At 53.0% G+C, this 11,941-nt stretch overlaps 1 protein-coding gene across 2 annotated transcripts in view; it reads left to right on the forward strand.

Annotated features, from left to right (window-relative positions):
* Positions 1–11,941, forward strand: part of CCL17 (C-C motif chemokine ligand 17) — a 20,635-nt gene extending 8,694 nt beyond the window's left edge. The window contains exons 2-5 of one of the 2 annotated variants that reach the window (XM_067020116.1): positions 311–380; positions 1,410–1,500; positions 10,935–11,052; positions 11,685–11,941. In XM_067020116.1, coding sequence (XP_066876217.1) covers positions 1,410–1,500; positions 10,935–11,052; positions 11,685–11,805 — 330 coding nt within the window. In that variant the 5' untranslated portion in view covers positions 311–380 and the 3' untranslated portion in view covers positions 11,806–11,941. Of the gene's footprint in view, positions 1–310; positions 381–1,409; positions 1,501–9,317; positions 9,388–10,934; positions 11,053–11,684 lie in introns of those variants that run through there. The other variant, XM_059043859.2, reaches the window with a different exon arrangement.

The following is an 11,941-nucleotide window of genomic DNA, read 5'->3' on the forward strand; positions in this document are numbered from 1 at the left end:
ACCCTGGTGCTGAACAGACCTTTCTTGGGAGCCTAAGGGTCAGATTGGATAGGAAGGACCCCCACCCCACCAGGAGGCTGCCAGGCTCGGAGCAGGCTGCAGCAGACTTCTGACATCCAAACGAAAGATCCGTCCTTGCTCCCTGAGGGCTAAGTGCCTTGAACTGGTCACTCGACAGCACAGCCTGTAATTGTCCCAGTGCTGTCAAGAGACCAAAGACCTGCCTGCGAAATAACTTGGAAACTGGGACAAATGCTCCCTGGAAAGAGAGAGTTGGACTCTAGCGTGAATAAAAGGAACTGTTTTACAGGGCTGGAGCGGGAGCCCAGATGGAGAGCTAAAGCCCAGGCACGAGAGAGATTGAGACAAGTCCATCATCGGTAAGAGTGAGACTCCATGAGAAGTGCTTCTGTACTCTGCCCCCGGAACAATATCAGCCATTCTTCATCCACTCACTGAATTCTACCAATAGAATATGGCCAACTATGTGCCAGGGGATATGCTTCACTGAAAGGCTTTTGTCCCGTGGAACTTACATTCCAGTGGGGATGGGGGTAGGGGGATACGGGTAGGAGACAGGCAATGAACAGCAGGCATAATAAGTAAGTCAGTGGTATAGTATGTTTGAGGGTGGTAAGTATTACAGCAAAAAGAAAAAGAAAAAATAGAGCAGAGGAAGAGGTGGGGGTGGGTTGCAGTTTTAAATAGGGTAGACCTCACTGAAAAGTGACATTTAAGTAAAATTTGAAGGAGGTGAAGGAACATGGCATGCAGGTATCCAGGGAAAGAACATGCCAAAGTTAGCAGGGTAGGGACGGGTGCAGAGCACACAGGGCCTTGTAACTGCTGTGGGGACCTTGGTTTCTCCTCTGAGTGCGATGGAAAGCCATGGGGATGCTCTGATCAGAGGACACTCACGTTCCCTGTGGCAGCTGTGCTGACAATAGATTGTAGGGAGCAAGGATGGAGGTGGGGAGACGGCAGGAGGCCGTGTAGGAATCCAGGGGAGAGGTGATAGGCTCTGGATGGATTCTAGAGTCAGCGCCAGGCGATCACCGGACAGATGGGAAGTGGAGGGTGAGGGAAAGAGGCGTCAAGCATGGCACCCAGGTTTCTGGCCAAGTAACCGGACGGAAGGGGCTGGCAAAGAACAGAGGAGGAGCACGTGTGGGAGTGAACGGGAATGGGGAATTCAGTTTTGGACTTGGTGGTTTGCGACATCTGTTTGACACGTTGAGTAGGCAGCTGATATACAAGTCTGGAGTTGGCGGGAGGAATTTGGGAGTCATTGGCATAGAGATGATATTTAAAGTCAGGAACACGTACTATTTGCCAGATATAGGCGCTAAGGCAGTTGATGCGAACTCAAACCTTCTAATGCAGTTACTATTATTATTTTCATTTTATAGATGTGGAACCTAGGCTCAGAGGGAAATGACTTGCTTGAAATCCCCCAACTTGCCGATGGCAGAGCTGAATTCAAAGCCGGGTTACCTGACTGTGAGTCTTTGTTCCCAGCCCCTCGGCTCCACAGTGACCCCCCTTGCTTAATCCGTCATGGCATGCCATATATGAGAAATGGGTAGAATTTGGTTTGCAGAGAAGGGGGTGGGTAATCTAGAAAAGCAGAGGACAGGAGCCGCAAACCCAGGCACAGAGTATAAGGTGAACCCTGGGGATCCCTGAGATGAGACTGACTAGGGAGGGATGGACCAGATTGACAGTAGGGCTTAAAGACTGGCCTGGGGCTTCCCTGGTGGCACAGTGGTTGGGAGTCTGCTTGCCGATGCAGGGGACGCAGGTTCGTGCCCCAGTCCGGGAAGATCCCACATGCCGCGGAGCGGCTGGGCCCGTGAGCCATGGCCGCTGAGCCTGCGCGTCCGGAACCTGTGCTCCGCAACGGGAGACGCCACAGCAGTGAGAGGCCCGCATACTGCAAAAAAAAAAAAAAAAAAAAAAAAAAAAAAAAAAAGACTGGCCTGAAGAGTTTTTAGTGGAGGCAGAAGGAAGCAGGGAGCCATCGATGGTTCTTGAGCGGGGGCAGTATGTAGTCAGAGCAGCCCTTGAGAAAGACCTATCAGACATAAGCATGCAGGTGGGTGGCGTCTAGAGGACCAGAGAGGAGGAAATAGGATTGGAAATTATTGATACAGTCTGGGTGTGAAGGATTCGTGTTGAGCCAGTGGGAATGAAGAGGAAGTGAGAAAGCTGAGCGTTGCCTGACGATATCGCTGAGCAGAGTCTGTGCCTGATGCAATGTGGGGGCCGGAGGCGAGGAATGAGTCAAGGGCAAAGTTTCAGACCAGTGAGGCAGATGGGGAGGTAGGGAATGATACTGGCTTGAACAGAAAAAAGGGAAGTTGGTGGAAAGGGAACTTGGTTCTGCCTTTCTGGTTCTTGAGGCTGCGTGAACCGTGAGGGGACAGCTTTCTTCCTCTCTGGGGCTAACTGTCCAGTGTGGGTGACAGACCTGCCCAGAGCCGGCTAGACCGCAAGGCAGGGGGAGCTAAGGCATCGGACAGTGAGGAGGCCAGAGGGTGGGGCGGAGTCCAGGGGTGGGTGTTTGATCTGTCACCTGCAGAGGCTGGGGACAGAGATTTAGGAAGCATCCATTCCAAGATCCAAGGCCTGAGTGGAGACATCAGGGAGGGAGAAAGGGTTGCTTGAGGTGAAAACACACCCTAGGACAGAGCCCCGGGCATGCTTCTGCCACAGGCTAGCTCTGTGCCCTTGGAACAGTTTCTTTTTCTTTTTTTAAAAAAAATAATTAATTTTTAAAACATCTTTATTGGAGTATAATTGCTTTACAATGGTGTGTTAGTTTCTGCTGTGTAACAAAGGAAATCAGCTATATGTATACATATATCCCCATATCCTCTCCCTCTTGTGTCTCCCTCCCTCCCACCCTCCCTATCCCACCCCTCTAGGTGGTCACAAGGCACCGAGCTGATCTCCCTGTGCTATGCGGCTGCTTCCCACTAGCTATCTATTTTACATCTGCTAGTGTATATATGTCCATGCCACTCTCTCACTTCGTCCCAGCTTACCCTTCCCTGTCCCGCCGTGTCCTCAAGTCCATTCTCTATGTCTGCGTCTTTATTCCTGTCCGGCCCCTAGGTTCTTCGGAACGATTTTTTTTTTTTTTTTTTTTTAGATTCTATATACATATTTGTTAGCATACAGTATTTGTTTTTCTCTTTCTGAAGTGGACCCGTTTCTTAACCACCGTGGTTGGCCCCCAGTTTCCTCACCTGTAAAATGTAGGTAATAATAGCTCTTACCTCCTAGGGCTGTTGTGAGGACAAAGTAAACCCATCCATGAATCCATGCATCCACTCACCCATAAATGTAACTGCTAAGGACCTCGCCCAACCTGTGGTGAGAGCTCAGGGATGTTACTGAGGAGAGGAGCCCACAACGAGCCCAGGCAGGAACCATGTGTCAAATCCCATGGGGAGGAATGTCAAGAAGGGAAGTGGGTTCTCCGTGATGACGAGGAGACTCATCAAACCATCTGGGGTCGAAGAACTTTACATACATCATCTCAGTTCATTTTCCCAGCAATACCGTGAGGGAGAGTCTACCAACATGCCCATTTTACAAATAGTCATAGTCTTTGTTCTTGGGTCACACAACCAGGGACAGATAGATGAAGGACTGGGGCTGTAGATAATGCTTCCAGAGCACCTGCTGGTAACCACTGCCCCACACTGCCCTCTGTGAGGGGATGGGAAGTTCAAGGAGTGGCCATGGAGCTGGAGTGGGGGGGATGTTGAGAGGCCCAGAGAGAGTCGCTTCCCCAGAGGGTCAGTGCCAGAAGCCACAGTCTAAGAATTAAATCACACGTGGGTAGAGAGGAAATTGGTAGTGGGAGGTGTAGACCACACATAGGAGAAGTTTGGTCCTGAGTAAAAGGGGAAATAGGAGGACAGTGTGCTGGGGGTTAGGAGAGAGGGGAGTCGGGGGCAAGGAGAGGTTTTATGGAAGCAGAGAAATCGGATCATGTCATGAGCAGAGGGGAAGGAGACCGTGGGGCGGGAGCGTGTGAGAAGCCAGGAGGCAGGAGTGTAGTGGAAGGAAGAAGACCCTTCTGGGACAAAGAAGGGATGAGATCAAAGCCACAGTTGAAGCTATTTAGGTTTGGCAAGAGGCAGGAAATGGCCACAACCCACAAGGAAGCTGTGACCTAGATGGAAAAAGAGTCAAAGAGTGCCTTGGTTGGGTTCCTCCACCTCAACAGTGACAGAAGGATTCGGGTGTATTTCATGAACTGGTGGGACACACTAGATCATAAATCACTTGTCCTTGGGACTTCCCTTGTGGTGCAGTGGTTAAGAATCCGCCTGCCAATGCAGGGGACACGGGTTCAAGACTTGGTTCAGGAAGATCCCACATGCTGCGGAGCAACTAAGCCCGTGCACCACAACTACTGAGCCTGCCCTCTAGGACGCTCTAGGACATCAGTGCCTAGAGCCTGTGCTCCACAACAAGAGAAGCCACCGCAATGAGAACCCCGCGCACAGCAACGAAGAGTAGGCCCTGCTCGCTGCAACTTAGAGAAAAAAGCCCACACGCAGCGACAGAGACCCAACACAGCCAAAAAAAAAAAAAAAAAAAAAAGTCACTTGTTCTGGGGTGAAGGAACAACTAGGATAGAATGGAAGCTGGGCCCAAGCTGTACTTCAGAAATGTGTAAGTGTCCATCCATCCATCCATCCATACATCCATGAGTCCATTCACCCACCCATGCATCCACTCACCCAGCCACACATACATCCATCCATCCCTCATTCGTCCATCCATTCATGCATCCATCCAACCACCCACCTCTTCATCCATTCAATAAACATATTTTATGGAGTGCTAGTCCTGGAGGTACAAGCTGAAAGAAGCCCCATAGCACAGGGAGATCAGCTCAGTGTTTTGTGACCACCTAGAGGGGTGGGATAGGGAGGGTGGGAGGGAGATGAAAAAGGGAGGGGATACGGGGATATATGTATATGTATAGCTGATTCACTTTGTTATAAAGCAGAAACTAACACAACAATGTAAAGCAATTATACTCCAATAAAGATGTCAAAAAAAAAAAAAAAAAAAAGAGAGAGAGATCCTGTTTTCAAGGAGTTCACAGAAATAAACCAGCCATCACAATGCAATGGAAAGAGAGCATAACAGGAAAGTCAGTGACCTATGAGAACACAAAGGAAAATTGGAGCTGAAGGAAGGAAGTGAGAGTTTAAGCTGTGATCTGAAGGAGGGTAGGAATGAGAGGTGGTGGGGTGTGGGGAGCAGAGAGAGTGTTCTAGATGGGAAGCAGGGGACAGGCTGTGCAAAGGCTTGAGTAGTGTCAGTGAGAGCCTGGCATTTTCAAGGAACTGAAAAAACATCGATGTGGCTGGAAAAAAGTGACATGGTAGGTGACAGGGCTGGGCACAAAAGTTGAGGCTGAGAAGTCGGTGGGAATCTGGACCTCATCCTGAGGGCAATGAAGGATTTTTGCAAGGGGAGAGCCTTGCCGAGATTTGTGTTTAGGGAAGATCGCTGGGCTTTAGAGAGGACGGACTGGAGGGCAAGGCTGGGGGCGGGGAGATGAGTGTGGGACTGAGGTCCAGCAGAGAGATGCAGGGGTGGCCATGTGGATGGTGAGAAGGAGATGGATTCAGGACATGTCTAGGTGGCCGACTCAGTAGGAGGGGAGTGGGGAAAGACCCCAGGGCAGGGATGACCCTTGCGTTTCTCACCTGAGGAACCAAGCAGACCTGCAACCTGTCAGGAACAACGGACATCAGTGCATCAGTGGGTTCGTCAGGCGCTCAGGGCAGGGGAGTGGGACATATCTTGGGATCGGAGGATGGAGATAACTTTGGGGACCTGAACACCTCAGCCCGCATGGGCAGGGCAGGGCAGGACGAATCTGGCTTCAGCTGCCAGAGGATGGAGCTGAGTAGACAAAACACTCCATCTCCTGCAGGAGACCCTGGGCCTCAGCTGACATGGGTGTGACCCACGGTGTCAACTTTGCTGCCCCAGTGACAACTGTGCAATTTGAAGGTGATAAAGAGCTTCCACACCCCAGCAACCTGGTCCCTGCTCGGTGGCTTGGGGCTAAGTTTTGGGGGGGGGGTGACAGCAGCATCCCCAGTTCCCAACCAGCCCGTGGTAGAGCCAGGGCTGGGCCAGGAACCCTCCCTCCCTCCCTCCTTCACCTGAAAGGAACCCGGAATCAGGCTGGTCCGGCTCGTTCAAGCTAAATCTGGGGCGGGGCATGTTGACCCCTCTAGCTGGTTTTACCCTCGAGGGACTCCCCGTGGCAGCAGTGTCAGGGCTGGGGCAGGAGGGGTGGCAGGGTGTCTGGGCAGCTTGAGGCAGAGGTGTTGAGACCTCTGGAAGCTTTGCCACTTCCTCCCGCTCCCGATGCAATCCCCCTTTAATGCTGTTCTCTTAACAGGCCTGTATCTGGCCTGCTTCCCTGCCTGTGCCCGCCCCCTTCCTCCATCTGGAGCGCCCCCTCCCCTTGGGCCCCTCTCCGCCTCCCTCCCTCTCCCTCTTCCAGGGCGCATTCTTGATCCCCCTGACAGACCTTCGAGTCCACATAGCACCATAAAGGCCTTTTGAGATCCTTATCACAGGCCCACCCTCCAGGATACTCATCTGGAAGGTCCCTTGGAGTTTGTTTCTCAGCTGGGAGAACCAAAGAGGAATAAGTGGGTTAATCCCTGATGAGGAAAGCACCTCAAAAATGTCCCTGGTCTCCTGTCTCTCGCAAGTTAGGCTGAGAGATGCACTCATCCCTCCCGGTCTTCTCCCCACCCCGGTTCCTATGCCATGTCACCAACTTGCCTTTCCAACTTGCCTTTCCGTCCTGTACTCACTCAGTCAAGTCTCGTTGCGAGCCCGCTGTATGGCAGGCACTGTGCTTGGCGCTGGGGACACACACGGTGGTGAAGAAAGCAGACACGCTCCTGTCGCCACGGAGTTTACTGTCTCGGTGTCACATCCAGGCCATCTTCCCCACTAGGGTTCCCTGCTGTTTCCCCCATTTATCTCTGCACCTTTGCTCCGTGCTCCCCTCATGTGAAATGCCCACCCCTCCTCTTGGTATGAGTCCTCCCACCCGCCTGGCCCAGCTCACTGGCTGCAGCCTCCTTGTGGCCTCCAAGGTGGCCAACCTCTCCCCGCACCCAGGCCCTGCAGCCCTTTACCTCACCTGCACATTCCCCTGTGAGGCCAGGCCTTGTTTCTCCATGCTCACTTCCTGCGAGCTCCCCCAAGGGCACGGGTGGCATCTAGCCTCTGCCCGCCCCATAGCCCCTGGCACAGTGCTGGGCACATGGCAGGGGCTCCCTGACATATTTGCTGCTCTGTTCCCCATCCCCAGCAGGCAGGCTGTGCCAGCCCAGAGCTAGTACAGAACCCTTTGCTCCTGCTCTTGGAACCTGTTCCTTAGAAGGGACAAGGGAAATTAGGCTCTTCCAGAGAAAAGTTCTGAGTCTGTGGCCAAACAAGGGAAACTCAAAGCCCACTCGGGGGGTTTCCCTGGTGGCGCAGTGGTTGAGAGTCCACCTGCCGATGCAGGGGACATGGGTTCGTGCCCCGGTCCAGGAAGATCCCACATGCCACGGAGCGGCTGGGCCCGTGAGCCATGGCCGCTGAGCCTGCGCGTCCGGAGCCTGTGCTCCGCAACGGGAGAGGCCACAACAGTGAGAGGTACCGCAAAAAAAAAAAAAAAAAGAATGAAATACAAAACAATGAAATCTTGCCATTTGTGACAACATGGATGGACCTAGAAGGTATTATACCAAGTGAAATAAGTAAGATAGCGAAAGACAAATACAATATGATTTCACTCACATGTGGAATCCAAAAAACAAATGAACAAACATAATAAAACAGAAACAGACTCATAGACACAGAGAACAAACAGGTGATTGCTAGAGGGGAGAGGCGCAGGGGGATGAGTGAAATAGGTGAGGGAGATTAAGAGGTACAAACTTCCAGTTTGCAAAAGAAATGAGTCACTGGGATGAAATGTACAGCAGAGGGAATATAGTCAATAATATTGTAATAACTTTGGTGATTTTGTAATGTATAGAAATATTGAAACGCTATGTTGTACTATTGGAACTAACATAGTGTTATAGGTTAATTATACTTCGATTAGAAACAAAAACAAACCAAAACAAAAACAACAGCACCTGCTGTTGTTTTCATCACTGGTAATGAATTGGTAATAATGGCTCAGTGATTAACACAGAGCTGACTGAGAGAGGGTCAGATGCACCAGACACCCTGTTTCAGGGGTGGGTGGGGGTCATTCTGAGCTGCCTCTGGTTGCTCAGGGACAGGGTGGAGTCAGGCCTAGACCCCACGTGTCAGAATCAAAGTCCAGGGTGGCCCTGATGATATGCAGCCTGTGGAGGTGGACATGGGGCTCTCCCTCTAGCTAAGGGACTCCCATAATCTGGTTTTGGGGGAGCCCTGAGCAGACTGTTGGCCATTTTCTCTGGTGGCCAGGACACTGACCTGATGCAGGGATGCTGTGGCCCATGGGGTTCGTGGAAATTCTGCTCAGGGCGTGGCTGGGACTGGACCCTGACCACGTGCCCAATGCAGACTTGGCTCTGCTAGGAGCCAGAAGAGAACTTGGCTTCCCAATCTCTACAGATTGGGCCTACATGGTGATTCAAGCCTGCTGGGCTCTGGCCTTCTGTGGTCCAGGGCCCAGCTTAGGGAAGGACCCACAACCAAGGCTGTCTGGGCCTCAGACCTTTCTCAGAATGAGACGGAGCTCTCCCTGCAGAGTGACGCCGTGTGCCCGCGCAGCCTGCCGACCGCCTGAGGAGGCCTTCCTGGCACCCGGAAGCTCCTCCGGGCCCAGGTTAAGCAGCCCCTCTTGGCCCCAGCCTGGCTGTCCCCCAACCCAGGGCGCCGCATGAAGGAGGCTCGCCAGCCTCAGAGCACGGGTGCACGCAGCTTAGGATGGAGGCTTTTGGGCTCTGCTAATTGAGGAACCAAGAAATGTCCCCTGTGAAAGGAGAAGTGTGTCATGGCCCCCGGACACACATAACCCACCTCTGTCCCCAGCTGAGTGTCTATTCTCTGGAAAGCCGCAAATATTCCAAGACTGGACTTCTGCCGAATCACCTCAAATGCGTGGAATTCCATGGGTCTAGGGAAGGATGTGGGGGGAGGTGACAGGAGGCGGGGCAAGATCCCCGAAGAGGTTAAATATGTCACCTCCACCCTTGGTGTTCATCCTGGTCTCCCCTGAGCAAAGAGACCCGCACACAGAGACCTTCTCCTGGGCTCCGGGCACCATGACCTCCCTGAAGCTGCTGCTCCTGGCCGCCCTCATCCTGGGGGCTTCCCTGCAGGACACCCATGCAAGTGAGGCAGCAGGAGGAAGGGACACCGGGCAAGGAGGAGTGGGGCCACTGAGACTACAGCAGCTGGCCCCACACATCATTCCTACACCCCACTTATTCCTACCAAAATGCGAGAGGTCGGGAACAATAGGATTTTGAGGGAGGCGTTCGAAGGAAAATGAGGAGGAGGAAGATGCATGAGGATGCCCCAGGGCTTGGGGCTCAGCTTCTGAGGAACAAAGTACTTGCATATCTCACACTGCAAATGTTGTGTAGCAGTGACCTTGGTTGTGTTTTGACAGTGGAAAAGGAAGATTCTCACAAGTATTTGTTAGAGTCTATTTTATTGATGGGTCTTATGTACAATGACAGGATCAGCATAAAGGCAGGAGAATTGGTTCCCAGAGCAGGTGAAAAAAGAGATTTTTATACTCAGTTGGGAAAGGAAGACTGAGATGAGATTGCTACTTTAGAAATAAAGCTGGTTAGCGCCCTGCGCAGTGACATGGTGACACAGCTGCAGTCTTTGGGGTTATCTTAATGGGGTCATCCTCATAGTTGGCTGCACGTTCACTCTCACTTCGTAAAACGCTGGGCCTGGTCAGCTCCGTGTTAGTCAAATCAAGTTCCACCCCCGAAGTGGTCAGAGGACAGTCAGAGACTTCCTAGAAAACACTCTGTCGCGGACTTAATTGTAGTCACAGATTACCAGCTTGCCAGTTAGCAAGCGCTGGATATTTTTTCTTGTGCAAAGATGAAGACACTGAGTCCCAGGAAAGCGTGTTCATATCTCGGACCTCCACTTTCTCATGTGTAGAATGGGGTAGTGACAGCACCCGTCTCCAGGTGTGCTTGAGGGCTGAAGGGGCAGCAGTAGCAAAGGCTCAGCCCAGAGCCTGGCCCAGAGTCAACATTTGGTGATTCGGGGCTGGTCTGAGTGTGAGCACACACGGACGCACACACATGCAGACACACACATATATGCACAGACTCCCCAAACACACGCAGATACACACATGCACACACACAGAGATCTCGCACACACAAATATGCACACATACAGACACACACTCACAGGCACACACACAGACATGCATATGCATACACAAACCCTCCCAAACATACACAGATACGTGGACAGACAGACACACAAACTCAAAGGGCCCCCCAAAGCACACACAGGACCTCATGCACACAATCGTGCATGCATTGACACACGCAGACATACACAGAGACACATGTGCAGACCCCTCACATACACCCTACACAGAAATACAATTACAGACCCCTCCCAACCACACAGACACACATATGCAGAAATACACACACACACACAGATGCACCCTGATACCACAGACATACACAGGCGCACCAACACACATGCAGATATGCACACACAGACTCCGCTCCAGACAGACAGACAGACAGACAGACAGACAGACAGACACACACACACACACACACACGTGCAGACCCTCACAGAGCCTCGTCCACAACCACAGCCATAGCCGTGCACACGCCCTCCCCAAGCAGACAGCCACAGACACACCTGCTCCTGCTTTGTTGCAGCTCGAGGAGCCAGTGTGGGCCGGGAGTGCTGCCTGGAGTACTTCAAAGAGGCCAGTCCTCTCAGGAAGCTGGTGAGGTGGTACCGGACCCCAGAGGACTGTCCCAGGGATGCCATCGTGTGAGTCAGCCTGTCCCTACCCTGCCCCTGTCCTAGGAGCTGAGTGTGGAAGAAGGCAGAGCCTGGAGCTCCCAGAAGGGCACTGGGGAGAGGAGAGGAGAGAGCAGGGCCTTCGTCCCTTGACCCCCTGGCCCCGCTCCCCAGGGCAGCCCCCGTACCCCACACTGCGAGCCCCCAAAGGGCCCCAGGCTGTGAGGTCTAAGCTCTTCATTGATTTATGGGGAAATTGAGGCCCTGAGATAGATGGGACAGCCCCGTATCCCACGGGCGGTCAGCAGCCCATGTGGTCACTTCGCAGGCCCTGGTCTTGAGCCCTGAGCACTGGGCCCCTCCCGGGCACCCCTCGTTCCCAGGCCTAGATGGGTGCAGGCGGTCTGAGGAGGGTGGGGCAAAGTCGTGCAGCCCCAGCTCTCTGGGAGGGCCAGGCCTGGCAGGGACCCTGGGAGGGTCAGGAATCCCTGAGGACAGGGCCGGGTGTCTCAGAGCTGCCGCTGCCGCCCTGGCTGACTTCAGGCAAGTTCCTGCTCCTCTTGCAGGCTCAGGGTCCTCATTAGTGCAGGGCGAGGCTGCTCTCAGGGCTCTGGAAGGCCTTGCTGCCCTGAGCACCTGAGAGGTTTTCTCCCTCCGTGTAGGCTGGTTACTCTCCGAGGCAGATCCATCTGTTCAGACCCCAAGGATGTGAGGGTGAAGAAGGCAGTCAAGCACTTGAAAAACACCACGAAGCCACGTGACCTGGCCGCCCAGCCGTCCTGATTTCTCCCCGGACCATCTGGAGTCTTCCTGCCTCCACGTTCACTAGCCCAACCCCGAGCTCCCTGAGTCCAGTGGAGGCCTTACAAGGACAAAGAGGCCCCTTGTCCCCTTCTCCGATTAAAGTTTTTCTCCCCCA

Source organism: Kogia breviceps, chromosome 18 (genome assembly GCF_026419965.1).
Source record: "Kogia breviceps isolate mKogBre1 chromosome 18, mKogBre1 haplotype 1, whole genome shotgun sequence".
NCBI classification, from domain to species: Eukaryota; Metazoa; Chordata; class Mammalia; order Artiodactyla; family Physeteridae; genus Kogia; species Kogia breviceps.